Source organism: Ictidomys tridecemlineatus, chromosome 5 (genome assembly GCF_052094955.1).
Source record: "Ictidomys tridecemlineatus isolate mIctTri1 chromosome 5, mIctTri1.hap1, whole genome shotgun sequence".
Lineage (NCBI taxonomy): Eukaryota > Metazoa > Chordata > Mammalia > Rodentia > Sciuridae > Ictidomys > Ictidomys tridecemlineatus.
The window spans coordinates 133891681-133910673 of NC_135481.1; the positions used below are offsets into that span (position 1 = coordinate 133891681).

An 18993-nucleotide genomic window follows, 5' to 3' on the forward strand; every position below is an offset into this window, starting at 1 on the left:
TTCTGCCTCACGTTGAACTCCAAGGAATGCAGCTGGCCTTCTTTGGACTATGCCTTTTTTGGATAGATTATTCTAAGGAACAGCGATCCCCCAAATAGAAGCCCACTTCACACGCACTTGGTCTCTCTCTCTCTCTCTCTCTCTCTCTCTCTCCCCCCCCCACCCCACCCCCAGCCTCACATGACCCCCTTTTTGGGGGAGCCTGAGGCTGGGAGCTGAGGAATCCATCCTGAAGCCTATAAAAGGTATTCTGTGTCTGTGTGATATTTTGCATCACCCCAAATTCACACGAGTGACTGAAGCCATGAGCCCTAAAATAAACCTTTCACCCTCTGCAATTGTTCTGGCCAGGTCCTTTTAGTCACAGCAGCGGAAAAGCTGACTAAAACAATAAATAAAAATTTAAAAAGAAAACTGAAAAAAACATATGAAAAGAAATCTAAGTGCAAAATAATCTATAATAACAGAAAATAAATCCATGGTTACAGGGAAGGTGGTGATTACAAAGGTGCATCAGGAAACCTTGAGGGGTTACAGATATGTACATCACCTTGATTATGTTGATCAAATTGTATACCTTAAATAGGTGCACTCTATTGTATATCAATTATGCCTCAGTTTTTAAAAATCCTATGAGTAAATTTCATTTTAAAAAGCGTAGATCAAAATGAAGAAAATCTTAAAAGCCTGTGAAAGAGCAACATAAAATAGACATGTCAATTGGAAGACAGATAAGTTCACAAAGAACTCTTTCCCTATCAGTAAGAAAAAGATAAATGACCCTATCAGGATGAAAAAAAAAAAATTAATGAGCACGTCAAAGAAAGAAGAGTCATCAAGCATGCAAAAGAGATGTCAAATCTTATCAAAATCAAAGAAATGTGAATTAAAGCATGATTTTAGTTTTACATTCAGTTTACATATATCTATTGATGAATGTAAAGTCACTCTAATTCTTAGTGATTTAAAAAACAGTAATATTTATCATTTCTGTTGGGAATTCAGCATTTGCTAAGATGGGAAGTTCTGGCTTAGGGTCCTTCATGAGTTTACAGTCAAGGTCTTTTGTTGTTGTTGTTGTTGCTGTTGTTTTGTTGGTGGTGGTAGGGTTTTTTCTTTTTCTTTTATTTATTTATTTATTTATTTATTTATTTTGGTGCTGGGGATTGAACTCAGGGGCTTGATTGTGGGAAGCCACCCTGGATGAACACGCCTTTAAGTCCTGAAGCAAGAGGTTCTGAACAATTATTGCATTCAGTCTGGCACGGTAGTGCCAGGTCGCAGTAACTTGGGTGTTACAAGGCATGGCTCCAGGAGTAGGCATCACCCGCTAGGTTTAAATTACACTCGCCTGTTCCTTTGTAATCCTACCCCTTCTGCCTTTTTTGAATAGACTGTTCTAAGGAACAGCATTCCCCCCAAATAGAAGCCCACTTCATGCGCACTTGCTTTCTGTCTGTCTGTTTGCCTGTCTCTCTCTCTCTCCTCCCCCTGAACCCCCAGCCTCATGTGACCTTCTCTTGATCCCCCTTTTTGGGGGACCCTGAGGCCGGGAGCTGGGGAAGCCATCCTGAAGCTTATAAAAGGTATTCTGTGTCTGTGTGATATTCTGCATCACCCCAAATTCACATAAGTGACTTTAGTTCAGTTGCCTATGCTGGACGTGGGTGGCACTTGATGAACACTAGGCAAGCACTCTACCAACTGAGCTAGATGCCAGCCCCTGGAGTCAAGGTTTTGACTGGTGCTATAAGATCATTGCCAATGTTCCATGTTGGTGCTGGCTGCTGGTAAAAGCCTTTGGTTCCTTCCCACGAGGGGCTTTCTAAAGGACTGTTGAGTATCCTCCCAACAGGGTCGCTGATTTCTTCCCAGCAAGTAGTCTCAAAGAGCAAAGCAGAAGCCACATGGTTTTGATGGTTTAACCTTAGCGGTCACAAACACTGCTTCCACCATACTCTGTTGGCCACACAGGTTTGGCTTAATGGACATGTACCTTGTGCATTCATGTCAATATTATTTATAATTTATCTTTGAGCTTTTGTTTTATAATTGAACCCAGTGGGGAAATAGACTGTGTGAGCACAAAATGTATGTCCACCCCTGTTTCTTGCCACCCCATTCACATGTAACATAAGCAATATTCAGAATTCTGGTGGGAGTGCAGTCAGATTCAAAACAAGCACAAATAAAGTGTGTTTTGGAAGTTGCCAGAATATACAATTTGCATTTATCAAAAAATGAAATGAAAAGAGTTATTGTTTTGCATTATTCAGTTCTGGTGAGAACAAAATACTTAAATATGTATAAGATATACAATATAAATTGTGTAATCTTGGTGATTCTATATGAGTTAAATGCTATTATATTTGCCTTTAAAGCTGGCATTGCACCATATACAGATGAACAGTAAAATTTGTGCTATAATATTAACATTTTACTTTTTCTTTCTTTTGCATGACATTAAATAGCAAATTAAAAACACCATTACAGGTTGAAAAACTACCAGAGAAAGGGAAAAGTTTTATTTATAGTACTTTTGTTAACACCTATTCTTGCTTTTACTCTGAGTCTTGCATATTATGGAGGCAGTCATGGTCACACAGACCAATTCTGACTCAATGTGAAAGGAGACAAAAGTGTGTATACAACAGGAGACCAGAATTGTTGAAGCCATCTTGGAGGCTAGCTACCACCACAAACATTCATAATCCTTAAATTAAACAAAGTTAAAGAAACGTGTTGATGAGAATGTTGAAAAATAGGTGTATTATAGGTGAGAGGGTCAGTTGGTAAATTTTTGGAGGTAATATTGGTTTAAAAAAATTGTAATCCCAGCTACTCCAGAGGCTGAGATAGGAGGATCAAGGTCAACTCAGGAAAATTAGCAAGACTCTGTCTCAAAATAAAAGGGCTGGGAATATAGCTCAGTGGTAGGGGTTCTCTGGATTCAATCCCTATTAACACACACACATACAATCAACTACACTACCTATAATCCAGCAAATTCATTCATAGGAATTTTGTTCAAAAGCATTTACGGAATTTTTCAAAAGTACACATAACAAAGATGTTCACTGAAACCTTGCATTAGCAAAGGTGGGAGTTCAGTCAGATTGTGGCTTTTATTTTCTAAAAGAGCCTTTAAATTTTTTTTTTTTACCTGAAATACCATTATTCTTACCTGAAACGCCATACATAGTAGTGAGTAGCATAAATTTAGAAACAGCACAAAGATATATCTTCTTTTTTTTAGGAGGGTGGTGTTACCAGAGATTCAACTCAGGAGCACTCAACCACTTTTTTGTATTTAATATTTAGAGACACAGTCTCACTGAGTTGCCTAGCACCTTGCTGAGGCTGGCTTTGAACTCATGATCCTCTTGCCTCAGCCTCTCAAGCCACTGGGATTACAAATTAAAAATCCTATGAGTAAATTTAATAAAAAAAAAAAGTGTGGCCAAAATGAAGAAAATCTTAAAAGCCTGTGAAAGAGCAACATAAAATAGACATGACAATTGAAAGATAAGTTTACAAAGAACTCTTTCCCTATCAGAAAGAAAAAGATAAATGAACCTATCAGGATCATTTATCCTGCCAAGCACCCAGCACAAAGATGTATCTTTGTCTCCAGAAACGGAAAGATATCTGCAACAAATTAATAAATGGAACTATAGTGTTATATAGGTCAGTATGTTTAGCAAAATACTATTCATGATTATTATAAATAGGAGATGTTAGTAGTAGTTATCCACGGAGAGTTAATTTAGATGCAGACTGGTGGAATGAAATGAGAGGAAGGGATTTCACTTTATATGCTTATTTGTTATGATAAAAAATATAACTTTAAATTTTTAATTAAATTAACATTTTTAATATTATTATTTAAGCCACATTTGAGGTTCATTTGTTTTTTAATGAGTGCATTTTAATTATGTAGAATAATTGGTTTAAGTGTGGCATATTCATATATGCAAGTAAAATACTTGGATCCTATTCACCCCCCTCTAGTTATACAATCTGAAAATATAAAAATCATCAGATCATTAATTTACATGTTCAAATCATGTTTAATTATTGACCAAAACAAGGTCAAAATTGGAGACCATCTACATGTCACCAAAGCCTAGTCCCTCATTGCCAGGAATCCATTGATTAATTATTTATTCATCAATATTCTTTTTACAAGATTATTCTTCAGTCAGGTCTACCTCACTGCTTTGGCATCAAAGCACTTCAGTGTCCTTGTAGGAGTCCCTGCATTTGAAAACTGAGCACACTGTGCCTTCAATATTCTCCCCAGAGCAGGTCTAACACACCTAGCTAAAACCAAATGCTTACAGACCCCCTTTTTTTTCATTTTGAAGTAATCACAAACCACTTCCAGTTAGTTTTGCCCCTACTAAGCACCAAAACCTTGCTTTAGACAGGTTCTACAAAATGTCAACTCGCAGCCCAAGAGCCACATTCAGTTCATGGCTATGTTTGTTTGATCCACACAGAGGTTTTTAAATTTTTGAAAGTAAAAGCCACAGAAACAGCTGCACCTCACTATAGTATGTGTTAACAATCCACTAGAGCTGACACAGTAGCCTACTTTATACAGGATATAAGCTCCCAGTGAGTGACAGTCCCCACCACTTCTGATCATATACCTAGTTTGTTTCAATGACTTATGATTCTTTCCTAACCCTTTAGGCATTTTAATATAACCAATTTATTAAGAAACTCAAATTTTATATTTATTTAACAACCATTTATACAAAACTTCTTGATGTCAGGCAGGCTTCTAAGTGCTTTACAAATAATAACTCATTCAAAATAATAATAAATCCTCAAAATAACCATATGGAATTGATATCATTATCTTCCTTGTTTTATAGATGAGGTAACTGAGACCCAGAGAAATTAATTAACACATTAAAAGCTAATCCTCTAATAAAAAGAAAAACTAACATTTCAATGTAGATACTCTGCTGTAAAGTCTATTTTTACCACCTCTATGAAATAGTTTTCTTTATCTTTTCTTCCCCTAGAGAAACCTGGGTAGAGGGCTCTTGTAACTTCTAAGACTAATTCCCTAAATTCCATCACTGTTTTATTTAAGATTCATTTCTGGGCTAGGGATATAGCTCAGTGTTCAAGGGCTTGCCTAATGTGAGGCCCTGGGTTCAAGTTCCTCAGTAAAGAAAAAACAAAAAAGCAAACAAAACCCCCCAAGCAAGTAAAAAAAAAAAAAAGAGAGAGAGAGAGATTCTATCCAGTTCATTTTCTCTGTGTGTGTGTATGTGTGTGTGTGTGTGTGTGTGTGTGTGTGTGTGTGTGTTTTCTGGGGATTGAAAGACCCCCGAGACCCCAACCCAGAATGGAACACGCGAGTCACTGGATGCAATCAGCAGGAGGAATTTATTCACATAGGCGCCTATGGATGCAAAGCAGAACCTCAGCCGTGGCTTAGGCAGCTTGCATGCCTGGGCTAGGGGTTACAGGATTTTTATAGGCTGCAAGGGACAAGATTCCAACGTGGCACAGTAACAGCTATTTCATTGGCCCCCGTGACAGCTTAGCACAGTAACAGCTATTTCATTGGCCCCCTCTCAAGCTCCCCTAAAAGTGGTTATAGGGGGGCAGAGTGGTTTTGGAGACCCCACCCACGTGTTCCTATTTTTGTCCTCTTTTGCTCATGTTTGCCCCTCTGGAACATCTCGTGGTTTCTTAACTGTCTGGGACATCTTGCGGTTTTGACATGAGGGTATTAACGTATGGGTTACAACATGGGGGGTGTGGGGCATGGGTTGCGGTTAGGAGGAAGCATCTTGTGACTGCAGAGCAAAACGTTATATTTCTTAACATTAAGCTTAAGGCTTTGAGGCTGGGGTCTTTCATTCCCCCCTTTTCTTTTATCAGGGATATAATCTTATATCCATAGATCTGCCTGTTCGGGTTCAGATTCAGCCTGTTGTTGAAGCAAGTGATATTGCTGGGTAAGGACCATGGTTTGTACTACAGAAAGCCTGTCTTTTATAAACTGCATCAATTTGTTAAAAATACAGGGTCCAAACGTTAAGATCAACAGCAAGAGGATCAAGGGTCCAGCTATGGTAGACAATAGAGTAGTTAGCCATGGGGACTTATTGAACCAGCCTTCAAACCAACTTTGAGAGCTCCGCAGGGATCTTTCCCGTGCATCTAGTCTTTTCTCTGAGTTTTGTCATGGATTCCCTTACTACCCCTGTATGATCTGTGTAAAAGCAACAATTTTTTTTTTTTTTTAGGGCAGCACAAAGCTCTCCTTCCTTTAAGAACAATAAGTCTAGACCCCGTCTATTTTGCAATATTACCTCTGATAAGGAGGTTAAAGATTTTTCTAAAGCAGTTACAGAGGTTTCTATTGCCCTCAGATCTTGCTGTACTGCGGCTTCTAGGATCCCCAACTGTCTGGGACTTTCGGGGGTGCGGGGGGGTTATACAAGTGGTGCCTGGCAGCTGACATGGGGAGAGCTAGACATAAAGTGAATAAAGTCAGCAGCGAGTGAGTCTTATCTTTAGCGGGTTTTGAGTGCGTTGCAATTTCCATCCTGAAGAGGTGCTGGTGGATTCCAGTGGATGAGCAGTCTTTACATGAGAGGCGTGGATCCAAGCAGAGATGCCGTCCACTTTGACTGCAGTAGGAGTCGTCAGCAGGACAGTGTAGGGTCCTTTCCACCGTGGTTCAAGGTTCTTGCTCTGGTGTCTGCGTACCCAGACGGTGTCTCCGACTTTGAAGGGATGTGGCAGCGATGGGGTTTTAAGTTCCTCTTTGTATGCTGCGGCTAAAGGCTTCCAGACCTCGTTCTGAACCAGCTGCAAGGCACGCAAATGAGTCTGCATAGATGGGGCGAGGGAGGCACAGGTTTCAGTTTCATAAAAGTTAACAGCAGGTGGTGGGGCACCGTACAGAATCTCAAATGGGGTTAGTCCCTGTGGGCCTGGGGTATTTCGGGCCCGATATAAGGCTAAAGGCAGGAGCTGTACCCAGTCTCTAGTGCCAGTTTCAAGCGTTAATTTGGTCAAGGTCTCCTTAATAGTTCTATTCATTCTTTCTACCTGTCCTGAACTTTGGGGTCTGTAAGCACAATGTAATTTCCAATTGATCCCCAATATATTGGCCACCATCTGACTTACCTGGGAAACGAAGGCAGGCCCGTTATCCGATCCAATTGTCCCAGGTACCCCATACCTGGGAAAAATCTCTTCTAATAATTTCTTTGCAACCACCTTAGCAGTTTCATGTCGAGTCGGGAATGCCTCTGCCCATCCGGAGAAGGTATCAACAAAAACTAGAAGATATCTATAGCCGTACATACCTGGTTTGATTTCAGTAAAGTCTATTTCCCAATGGGTTCCAGGTTTATGCCCTTTTATTCGAATTCCGATTCCAATCTTGTTTTTACCAGCATTTACCTGGGCACATGCTTGACAATTTTCTGCTGTCTGGCGAAGAAGTTGATCCCTGTTTGGGAGATATAAAGTACCTTCCCCGCGGTCTAAAAGTTCTTTTATCTTTTTAGCTCCAAGGTGTGTGAGTCTGTGTAGGGACTTCACTAGTTGTTTTGCATCTTTAAGGGGCATGATAGTCTTTCCTTGATATTTCCAGGTATTGTCCTCTGGGCTGTAGGTAGCCCCCAGTCTCTGTATGACATTTAAGTCCTTGTCTTTATAGACCCATTGTTCTTCGTGGTTAGCATGCGGTGGGTCTACTTGTTGGGGCAATAGAGTCATTATTAAGAGCTGCGGCCCCAGAGCTGCTTTCTTGGCTGTCTCATCTGCTAATCTGTTCCCTTTGGCCTCTGGAGTGTCTCCTTTCTGATGGCCGGGACAATGTATAATGCTTAATTTCTTAGGCAAAAATAAGGCTTTAAGTAAAGCTAATATTTCAGTCTTATTTTTGATTTCTTTTCCTTCTGAGGTCAGTAATCCTCGGCACTTGTAAATTTCCCCATGTATATGGGCAGTGGCAAAAGCATATCTGCTGTCTGTGTACACATTTAGCTTTTTCCCCTCTGCCAGCTTTAAGGCTTGAGTCAGAGCTATCAGTTCTGCCCGCTGAGCTGACGTCCCGCCCGGAAGCGCACTCGCCCATATTACCTCAGATTCAGTGGTGATGGCCGCTCCTGCTCGTCGTTCTCCATTGAGCAGATAACTGCTTCCATCTGTATACCAGACTAGCTCTGCATCCTTCATTGGTTGGTCTGTGAGGTCTGGCCGGGTCCCCTGTGTTTCTGCAAGAATCTGCTGGCAGTTGTGAGGATCTGCTTTTTCCGGGAGCGGCAGGAGGGTTGCTGGATTTAATGTCACCAAGGGGCCGAACTGGATCCGGTCAGTATCCAATAACAAAGACTGGTAATGGGTGAGCCGGGCATTTGACATCCAGCGGTCGGGTGGCTGGCGAATTATGGTTTCAATGGCATGAGGGGTTAATAGGGTTAATGGCTGTCCCAAAGTCAGTTTGGTGGCATCCTTAATCAGAAGAGCCATAGCTGCTATCATCCGGAGGCATGGTGGCCATCCGGCTGCCATTGGATCCAATTTTTTTTGACAGGTAGGCTATAGGACGCCTCCAGGGTCCCAGTTTTTGGGTTAAAACCCCTTTTGCATAGCCCTGTTTTTCATCTATAAACAGATCAAAAGGCTTGGTAATGTCTGGCAGGCCTAAGGCGGGGGCTGACAGAAGAGCCAATTTAATTTGTTCAAATGCCAGTTGATGTTCCTCAGTCCAGGTAAAGGAAGTACCTGGTTTAGTCAGTGGATACAAGGGGGCTGCTATCTCAGCAAACCCAGGAATCCAGAGTCTGCAGAAACCTGCAGTTCCTAGAAACTCCCGCAGCTGCTTGGGACTCTGGGGGGTTGGTATATTTGAGATAGTCTCTTTCCTGGCAGCTGTCAGCCAGCGCTGACCATCGTAAAGTTCATAGCCAAGATAGATAACCTTTGTCTGACAGATTTGGGCCTTCTTTGCTGATGCCCTGTACCCCAATAGTCCCAAGGTTTGCAACAATTCTTTCGTACCTGTTAGGCAGTCTTCTTTGGAGGTTGCAGCCAACAAGATATCGTCCACATATTGAAGCATAATTAAGGAAGGGTGTCTTACCCGAAATTCAGCCAAATCCTGGTGCAGAGCCTCATCAAAGAGTGTTGGGCTGTTTTTAAATCCTTGTGGTAGTCTCGTCCAAGTCAGCTGTCCAGAGATCCCTTCCTCAGGATCTTTCCATTCGAATGCAAAAAGGGCCTGACTTTGGGGAGACAGTCTTAGGCAGAAATAGGCATCTTTCAGGTCCAAAACAGTATACCAGGTATGGGTTGGAGGCAAGGTGCTGAGGAGATTGTAGGGATTTGGCACTGTGGGGTGAATGTCTTCTACCCTTTTGTTAACTTCCCTTAAGTCCTGAACCGGTCGATAGTCATTAGTCCCTGGCTTTTTAACTGGTAGCAGCGGGGTGTTCCAGGGCGACCGGCAAGGTGTTAGAATGCCTTGATCTAGGAGGCGTTTGATATGCGGCTTGATGCCTTGGTAGGCCTCCCTTGACATAGGATATTGTTTAATATTAATAGGAGTTGCAGTGGCTTTTAGCTGTATGACTATTGGAGGTTGTTGTTTAGCTATTCCCATTCCTCCAGTTTCTGCCCAGGCCTCCGGGTAGGAACTAAGCCAATAGTCCATGTTTTTAATAGGTAGTGAGGACTTATCAAAAAGTTTGTATTCATCTTCTAGTTTGAAAGTCAATACATGCAAGGGGGTCTGGTTTGGCCCGGTAATAGAGACACCCCCGTCCTTGAAATAAATTTGGGCCCTCAATTTGGTTAACAGGTCTCTTCCTAGTAGTGGATACGGACAATCAGGCACATGTAGAAACGAATGAGAAACCTTACCTGTGGCAAGGTGTACTTCTCTTTCGGTAGTCCATCGGTATGGTTTGTTCCCGGTGGCACCTTGGACCCATGTTGTTCTGTGGCTTATGGGTCCTGGTGCTTGCGTCAGCACTGAGTGTTGGGCTCCCGTATCCACTAGGAAGGTTACAGGTTGCTCCCCTACTTGTAGGGTTACCCGGGGCTCAGGGGGGAGCTCCTGGCCCTGACTCCTTCAGTCTTCATCTAATGCTAGTAACTGCGAGGCCCGATTTGCACCTCTTCTAGGGTTGGGGGGTCTCTTTGGGCAGTCTTTTACCCAGTGTCCTTTTTCCTTACAGTAGGCACATTGGTCTCGGTCTACATGGGGTCTGCTCCGTTCCCTGTCCTGACTTACTTTGTCTCCCTGACGTCCTGCCTGAACTACAGTGGCCAATATTTTGCTTAGTTCCCTGTTACGCTTTCGATCACTTTCTCTTTCCCTTTTGTCTGACTCTTCTCTAAGCTTAAGGTCTCGTTCTTCTTGCATCTTCCTGATTCTATCCTTTTGTTCCTCTGGAGTTTCTCTCTTGTTAAATATCTTTTCTGCTTCCTTCAGCAAATCTGTTAGAGAGAAATCCTGCAAATTATCCAGTCTTTGCAACTTAGTTCTGATGTCTGGGGCAGATTGCCAAATAAATGTCATAGAGACATTTTCTTTCTGATCCTCACTATCAGGATCGAAGGGTGTGAACCTCCGATATGCCTCCTTTAGTCTTTCTAAAAATGCTGTTGGGCTCTCCTCTGCTCCCTGAATAGTTTGTCTTACCTGGGCCAAATTAATGGGCCGACGCCCTGCTCCTTGGAGACCCGCTATGAGTAACTGGCGATAGAGACGTAGGTGGTTCTTACCTGCTTCAGTGGTATAGTCCCAGTTTGGCCGGGTTAAAGGAAAAGCCTCGTTAATCAAATTTGGGAGTTGGGTAGGTCGCCCATCATCCCCTGGTACATTTTTGCGAGCTTCCAAAAGAACTTTTTGTTTCTCCTCTGAAGTGAGGAGTATCTGCAAGAGTTGCTGGCAGTCATCCCACGTTGGCTGGTGAGTCACTAGAATAGATTCAATCAGAGAGGTTAAAGCTACAGGGTTTTCAGCAAAGGAAGGATTATGAGTTTTCCAGTTATAAAGGTCAGAGGCTGAGAATGGCCAATACTGATATTGGCCGTTGGGACCCCCCGTTTGCCGCAGGGGGAGAACTTTAGAAGTGTTCCCTGATGCCGGGTGATCCCGTCGTCCTCGGAGTCGTCCCGCCATGGGGGATGGATCTGGGGGAGCACTGGCAGTTGGACCCTCTTGGTTGTCTTCTTCTTCCTCCGAGGAAGGTGAATTGGACCCAGGGGCTGGCAAGGGCTGGGGCTGATAAGGAGGAGGCTCATCAGCTAGCAGGTCAATTAGGGCTGAGTCTTCTGGTGGCAAAACCTTCTTTGGTGTTGCCCCTGGCTTAGTTGAAGTTTCAGATTTGTCGAGAACAGGGTAAAGTTGGGAGGTTTGAGGGGGTAGAAGAGGAGGAACTGGAAGGAGAGGGGCAGAGGGCTCGAGGGGAGAAGAAGAAGAAGGAGACTTAGGAGGAGAGAAAGGAGCTACCCAGGAGGGTGGCGTGGAAGCTAAATCTTCCCAAGTAATAATATAGGGTATTTGATCAGGGTGTCCCTGAGGACCTTGGATGAAGATTCGAGACTTCACCTGTAAGATAGAATCAATGTTAAAGGTTCCTTCAGGAGGCCAGCTGGTATTGAATGTAGGCCATTCTGAGGCACAGAGAGTTTTCCATTTCTTCTTTTTGACCGTCACGGACAAGTTGTTTGCGCGCTTTTGGACGTCCTGCCAATGATCTAGAGTAAGGCTCAAAGGGGTAGTTAGGGTGTTCCCCATATTTCTTTCAGACAGAAAGTAGACAGACAGACACAGTAGTACAAAGACGAGACCGAACGGGACGAGCGCTGCGCGGTGCCGGCAGAAACCGAATTCAGATGGCTTGGGAGAAGTTAGTACTTCTCTTTCGCCTACAAAGACAGTGTATCCTTCAGAAACACTGGGGGCCCCGAAAAAATGGACCCTTCGGATCCCTGGGACGTCTCCCAGGGTGGCAGGGGAGAAGTCCGAGCTAAACCTCAAATTAGCTCCTTCTCAAGCTGCCTTCAGATACTGAGCTACGCGTAGACTTCAGAATACAGACGCTGCGCAAGACATTAAACATAGAGACAAACATAGAGACAGAGAGCTCGTATTTGCCGGCTTACCTCCCAGTGAAGTCGAGTGTCCTCCGGATTTGGGTCTGGGTCGTTCCGGTAATCCCGGACGAGCCCCCAAATGAAAGACCCCCGAGACCCCAACCCAGAATGGAACACGCGAGTCACTGGATGCAATCAGCAGGAGGAATTTATTCACATAGGCGCCTATGGATGCAAAGCAGAACCTCAGCCGTGGCTTAGGCAGCTTGCATGCCTGGGCTAGGGGTTACAGGATTTTTATAGGCTGCAAGGGACAAGATTCCAACGTGGCACAGTAACAGCTATTTCATTGGCCCCCGTGACAGCTTAGCACAGTAACAGCTATTTCATTGGCCCCCTCTCAAGCTCCCCTAAAAGTGGTTATAGGGGGGCAGAGTGGTTTTGGAGACCCCACCCACGTGTTCCTATTTTTGTCCTCTTTTGCTCATGTTTGCCCCTCTGGAACATCTCGTGGTTTCTTAACTGTCTGGGACATCTTGCGGTTTTGACATGAGGGTATTAACGTATGGGTTACAACATGGGGGGTGTGGGGCATGGGTTGCGGTTAGGAGGAAGCATCTTGTGACTGCAGAGCAAAACGTTATATTTCTTAACATTAAGCTTAAGGCTTTGAGGCTGGGGTCTTTCAGGATCACATGCAAATGTTCTTCAGTTGATCTATATTCCTAGCTGTCCAGTTCATTTTAATGTGTCCATTGCAAATGTGATTTAGAGCTTCCTGTCCACCTTATCCCTATGGCTTGAGTACTGAGTCACTGAATAGAAGCAGCAGGACAAATCTACTCCCATGCTCATCTCTTCCTGAGTGAGGCCACTTCTCTTTCCCAGGCAGGAGGAGAGAGAGCAAAATCAGATTTTCCATGTTACAAGGCTCTTAGCTTATTTTCTGTTAGCTTGATGTGGTCAATGGTAGCTCCAACCAGTCCTGTTGGTGAGGAACTAGCACTGACACTGTTAAGAGACTTAGCTACATCTTCATGCTGATCCCCAGCAACTGGATCATGTTGCATTCCTGAGATGTCTTTACCACTTCACTTTCCATTGTGGTGGTCCCTGCAAGACTCAACTCCCTTTATGTCATCTGCTTTCCAGAGAAATCCATGGGCCCTTGGGTATATGTGGGATTTCTATTCCTTACATGTTTGTTACTAATGAGGTTGGTCTAGTGGTCCTGATCCCTGCAACGCCCTTCTCACTTGCTCTGGTGGCACAGGGATAGGGCAGAAAGGCAAGCTCACAATCAGATATGGACAAAAATCATCCTCTGTTTCTCACAGATTTGCCTCAATTCTAGAGGCAACTCTTTGGGGAGCTCTCTGACTTGTCTTTCAAGAAGTGAGTGGAGGAAAGAGCCTCTCAAGCACTGTGTGGCCCTGCGGGGTGACTTCCTTCCCTTTCCTATTCTGTGGAGCAGAAACCCTATGCCCTGAGCCACAGCAGTATTTCCTAACTCCAGTTTCTGGAACACTAATCCTGTGAGACATTTCAACAATAAAAGATGGGTAAATTCATTTGGAATGAGCTACAAACTCCATTTCTCTTTTGATTATTCTCAATCAATTCTGTTAGATGTCTATTTTCATTAGATTCTATAACATATTTGAGGCTCTAAGAATTCCCACAATAATGATGGATTACTTTGCTTTAACTTAACATTTCACCTCTTATTTGACTATTAAACTTATTTGATTTATGAAATTCATTTTGCCTGACACTTACTACTACACCAGTCACTGCCTCAGGCAAGAGGAGTCCTGTCCTTCCCTCTGCACGTAACAAATACTCTTCAGGACCCAGAGAAAAGCTCCTCTGCATCACTTTCCCTGCAAACCCAAAAGTGACTGTGTCAAAACACAGTCAAGGTATGTGGGTGGCTCTGCTGCCAGTATGGATGAACAGCACAGGCTAGGAGTCTGGGAGAAGTGCTTAGGTAAGAGAAAAGAAAAATTAACATGTCAAAATCCTTCTCAGATTAGCATGAAAACAGTATGCCCTTGAATAACAATATCTGTTTTCCTGGTAGGACCAAGCTTTCTCTACCCCCATCCCCTTTTTTTATATTCCAAATGTGAATTGCCAAGGTATTAAAAGTAATACACTTTGATTTTATATAAATAATGTAAGTAATGTCATTGTTGAGAGTACCAATGTGGTTAATAAAAAATAAAAGTAGAGGGGCTGGGGATGTGGCTCAAGCGGTAGCGCGCTCGCCTGGCATGCATGCGGCCCGGGCGTTGTGTCCGCCGAAAACTAAAAAATAAATATTAAAATTCTCTCTCTCTCTCTCTCTCTTAAAAAAAAATAAGAGTAGATAAGCCAAAATTTTAGCCCCAAATCCAGCGGCCTTCTTTCTGCCATATATGGTGAAGTGTCTCATACCAGAAGTCATGACCTCATAAAGACTTTTCTTTGGAAAAGTTCAAAGGTTATAAATATATTATAGGTCTGGCCCAAAGAGGTAACAATCTTAATGAAAAACACAAATTTTAAACTTATCATCATTCTAGAACACTAATTAACAATCTAACTGAATATTGTTAAGGCATTACATTTAATTTGTTCAAGATATAAAATGCTTAAAAAGAGTTCAGAGAAACAAAAGAGTTTCAAGTTAAAAGTAAATCATGGTATTTGTTGGAAAATGAAAATAATGTTGAATTTATGTTATCCATAATCCATATCCATAAATCAAATATCAAAACAATTTTGATAACTAAAATTGTTATTAAAAGTTTATTTAGAAAATTTTCACTTTTTCAAAAGATCGAAATATTTTAATTTTAGAGAAAACTGTTTTCTAAATCAAAAGAAATACCACATAAAGTACATAGCAAAGGTTGATATTACAATAAAATATTATAATACCAGAATGTGTAAACAAAAAGGTTGTCATGGGGCTGGGATTGTGGCTCAGTGGTAGAGCGCTTGCCTAGAACGGGCGGGACCCAGGTGATCCTCAGCACCACATAAAAATAAAGGCATTGTGTTGTGTCCATCTACACCTAAAAAAAAAAAAAAGAAAGAAAAAAATTTTCGTGACTCTGAAAGAGAAAATCTACCTACAAATGGTCCTAAAATTAATTTCTGTGAAGACTACTTTCTGGTTAAAGTATATTGTTTTAGTCAGTTTTTCCATAATTGTGACCAAAGACCTGTCAAGAATAATATAGAGGGGGAAAGCTGATTTGGGGCACACCATTTCAGAGATCTCAATTCATAGATGGATGACTCCTTTGCTCTGGGTCCCAGGAGAGGCAGAACAACACGGTAGAGGTGTGTGGTGGAAGAAAACAGCTCAGGCATTGGTCACCAGAAACAAAGAGCACACCATTCACCAAGGACAAAATATAAACTCTGAAGGTATGCCCCCAGTGATTCATCTCCTTCAGCCACCCTTTCTGCCTACAGCCAACACCCAGTTAATCCATATTGGTGAATTAAGCCATTGATTAAGTTACACCTCTCATAACCTAATCATTTTTCCTCTGTTCATGTATTGTCTCTCACCTGAGCTTTTGGGGGACATTTCATATCTAAACTCTAACATATATCAAGATAAAGTCTCTTTCAGGGCTAGGGTGTGGCTTAGTGGTAGAGCACTTGCTGAGCATGCCTGAGGCACTGAGTTCAACCCCCACACCACATAAAAATAAACAAAATAAAGGTATTGTGCCCATATACAATTAAAATTAAAAAAAAAAATATATATATATATATATAATCTCTTTCAAAAGGAAATTTGAACCAGTCCAGCAAAATATGGCTATTTATTGGTCTTCTATAGAATATCTCAACATTAAAAAATAGTTTTAAAAGAATTTAAGAAATACTATATGGACTCAGATATCCTTTCAGTAGATGGTGAAAATCATAATATGAATAATTTAGGGGCTGAGGCTGTAGCTCAGTAGCAGAGCACTTGCCTAGCATGTGCTTGCCTAGGCACTGGGTTGGATCCTCAGCACCACATAAAAATAAACAAATAAAATAAAGGCATTCAGTTCATCTACAACTACAAATTTTTTTAAAAAAATATGAATACCATACCTTGAAACTAAAATATTTTTGTAACATTCGGTGATAGTGATCATTTTATATAAGTAAACCCATTGTAATGCTACACATGACATGTAAAATTTCTGGTTTCCAAGTCTAGACATTTCTTTGAGAATAGTATTGACAATTATATTTGTTATTGTTGCCCAAACAGAACAACATTTCTCCTATTTAAAAAAATATTTTGTTTGTAGATGGACACAATACCTTTATTTTATTTATTTATTTTTATACAGTGCTGAGGATTGAAACCGGTGCCTCACATGTACTAGGTAAGTGATCTACCACTGAGCCACAACCCCAGCCCTCTTCTATTTTTTTAGAGGTAAAGATCCATGTCTGATATGAACTCCTAGGCTTAAGTGACCCTCCTACCTCAGCCTCCCAAGTAGCCAGGAATACAGGCATGTGCCACCACCCTCTGCTCTGAAATAATTTTTTAAAATAATCTGCTATGATTGGACTATGGTTAGTGTCCCTTAATGGTCAATTGTGATTAAAGGCTTGGTCCCTGAGGTGGCTCTGTTGGGAGGTGGTGGAAGGAGGTGGAAACTAATGGGAGGTCCTTAGGTCATTGGGGGTATGCCCTCCAAAGGATTGTAGAATTCTGGTTTCTTCCTCAACCCCTTCCTTCTTCCCTTCCTCCCTCATTCTGGTTCAGATCATTTCCTTGCCCATGAGCACTTACACCATTGCTCTCTCTGATGGATGGCAGTCACAGCCAAGATCTCAGTGAACACCAACACTATGCTCTTGAACATCCAAAACTCTGATTAATATAAGCCTCTTCTTCTTAGTAGTAACCTTGTGTCAAGTATATTGTTATGGTGATAAAAAGCTGAATGATACACCATCCAAGAACAGTGGCAATGTATTATAAACATTAGTTATGATGGGAGGTCAAGCCCAGTGGTCCAGAACCAGCCACACCAACCTGTGCAGGACCCAGGCTCACAGGGGACCTGGTCCACCCCTCCCCTAGCAGGGCAGACACCTGCCAGAGCCTAGCCTCTGGCACAGGACCACCTCTTCCAACCAGAAGACTACCTCAGGAGGTCCAGCCCTGCAGCCTAGATCCACCTACACCAGTCTGTGCGGGTCCAAGGCTCACAGGGGGCCCCGTTACCCCTCCCCTGGGGGTGCAGACACCAGTCAGAGCCTAGCCTCTGACACAGGACTGCCCTTCTGACCAACGGACTACCAAAGGAGGTCAAGCCCAGCAGCCCAGATCCACCCACTCCAACTTGTGCAGGACCCAGATCCAGGATGCAGTAGCATTCATTGAGGGACACCAGCAGAATCTGTGAGCCCAAGATGAAGGTGAGGTATAGAATATCTGCATAGGTACTACAAGAATATAGGGAAGAACTGTAATATTTCAGATCCACACTGCAAGAAAGTATGACACATAGACAACATGAAAAAACAAGGGAGGCAAGTGCCCCAAACAAACCACGACACCATAATAACAGAACCCATAGACAGCGAAGTTGATGAATTGTCAGAGAAGGAGTTCAGAAGGTTCATAATTAAAATGATCTGTGAATTAACGAATGACCTAAATGATCAAATACAGGCAAAAATTGATCACTCCAATAATGAGATAAGAGAGCAAATACAGGTAGCAAAACATTACTTCAAGAGAGAGATAGAGACTCTGAAAAAAAAAAGTCAGAAATCCTTGAAATGAAGGATACAATAAATAAAATAAAAAACTCAATAGAAAGCATAACCAACAGACTAGATCACTTGGAAGAAAGAATATCAGATAATGAAGACAAAGTATACAATCTGGAAAATAAAGTTGATCACAAAAGTGAAGAAAGTTAGAAACCATGAACAAAACATTCAAGAATTACAGGACAGCATCAAAAGATAAATTTAAGAGTTATTGGGATAGAGGAAGGCACAGTTTCAAACCAAAGGAATGCACAATCTCTTCATTGAGATAATATCAGAAAACTTTCCAAGCATGAAGAATGAATTGGAAAAGCAAATACAAAAGGTTTATAGGACACCAAATGTACAAAATTAAAACAGATCTACACCAAGGCACATTATAATAAAAATGCCTAGCATACAGAATAAGGATAGAATCTTAAAAGCCACAAGAGAGAGGAATCAGATCACATAGAGGGGGAGACCAATTCGGATCTCAGCAGAATTTTCAACCCAGAACCTCAAAGCCAGGAGATCGTGGAACAACATATACAAAACTCTGAAAGAAAGTTGATGCCAACCAACAATCTTTTATACAGCAAAATGAAACTTTAGATTTGATGAGGAAATAAAAGCATTCCATGATAAACAAGTTAAAAGAATTTACAACTAGAAAGCCTGCACTACAGATCATCATCTGCAAAATATTCCAAGAAGAGGAAATGAAAAACAATGATGAAAATTAGCAGAGGGAGGTATTACACTAAAGTAAAATCTAATCAAAGGAGAAACCGGGCTGGGATCATAGCTTGGGCTGAGATCCTGGCTTGGGCTGGGATCCTGGCTCAGTGGTAAAGTGCTTACCTAGCATGTACAAGGCACTGGCTTCGATCCTCAGCACCCCATAAATGTAAAATAAAGATATTGTGTCCACCTAAAACTAAAAAATAAATATTAAAAAAAGGAGAAACCAAGTAACATTAAATACCAAAAATAAACAAAAATGGCTGGGAATTCAAATTATGTCTGAATAATAACCCTGAATGTTAATGGCCTAAACTCACCAATCAAAAGAACTCACCAATCAAAAGACATAGATGAACATATTGGATTTTTTAAAAAAAT

The 18993-nt window shown here is 41.9% G+C and overlaps 1 protein-coding gene and 1 long non-coding RNA gene across 2 annotated transcripts in view; both read right to left on the reverse strand.

Moving 5' to 3' along the window:
- The window catches only part of LOC144377997 (uncharacterized), a 109964-nt gene that overhangs the window by 69489 nt on the left and 21482 nt on the right, over nt 1-18993 (reverse strand). The gene's annotated exons all lie outside the window — the stretch shown is intronic.
- LOC144377996 (uncharacterized) lies at nt 5388-8750 on the reverse strand. Its single transcript, XM_078051104.1, has 2 exons — nt 7347-8750; nt 5388-6864 (listed from the first exon to the last, which is right to left on the reverse strand). The coding sequence occupies exons 1-2, from the start codon at nt 8557-8559 to the stop codon at nt 6788-6790; spliced, it is 1290 nt and encodes a 429-aa protein (XP_077907230.1). The 5' UTR covers nt 8560-8750; the 3' UTR covers nt 5388-6787.

Coding starts and splice junctions, on each gene's coding strand:
- LOC144377996 (XM_078051104.1), bottom strand. CDS start 8,559: ATGGCAGCCGGATGGCCACCATGCCTCCGGATGATAGCAGCTATGGCT. Junction 6,865..7,346: donor CTTTACTGAAATCAAACCAG/GTATGTACGGCT, acceptor CCATCTATGCAG/ACTCATTTGCGTGCCTTGCA.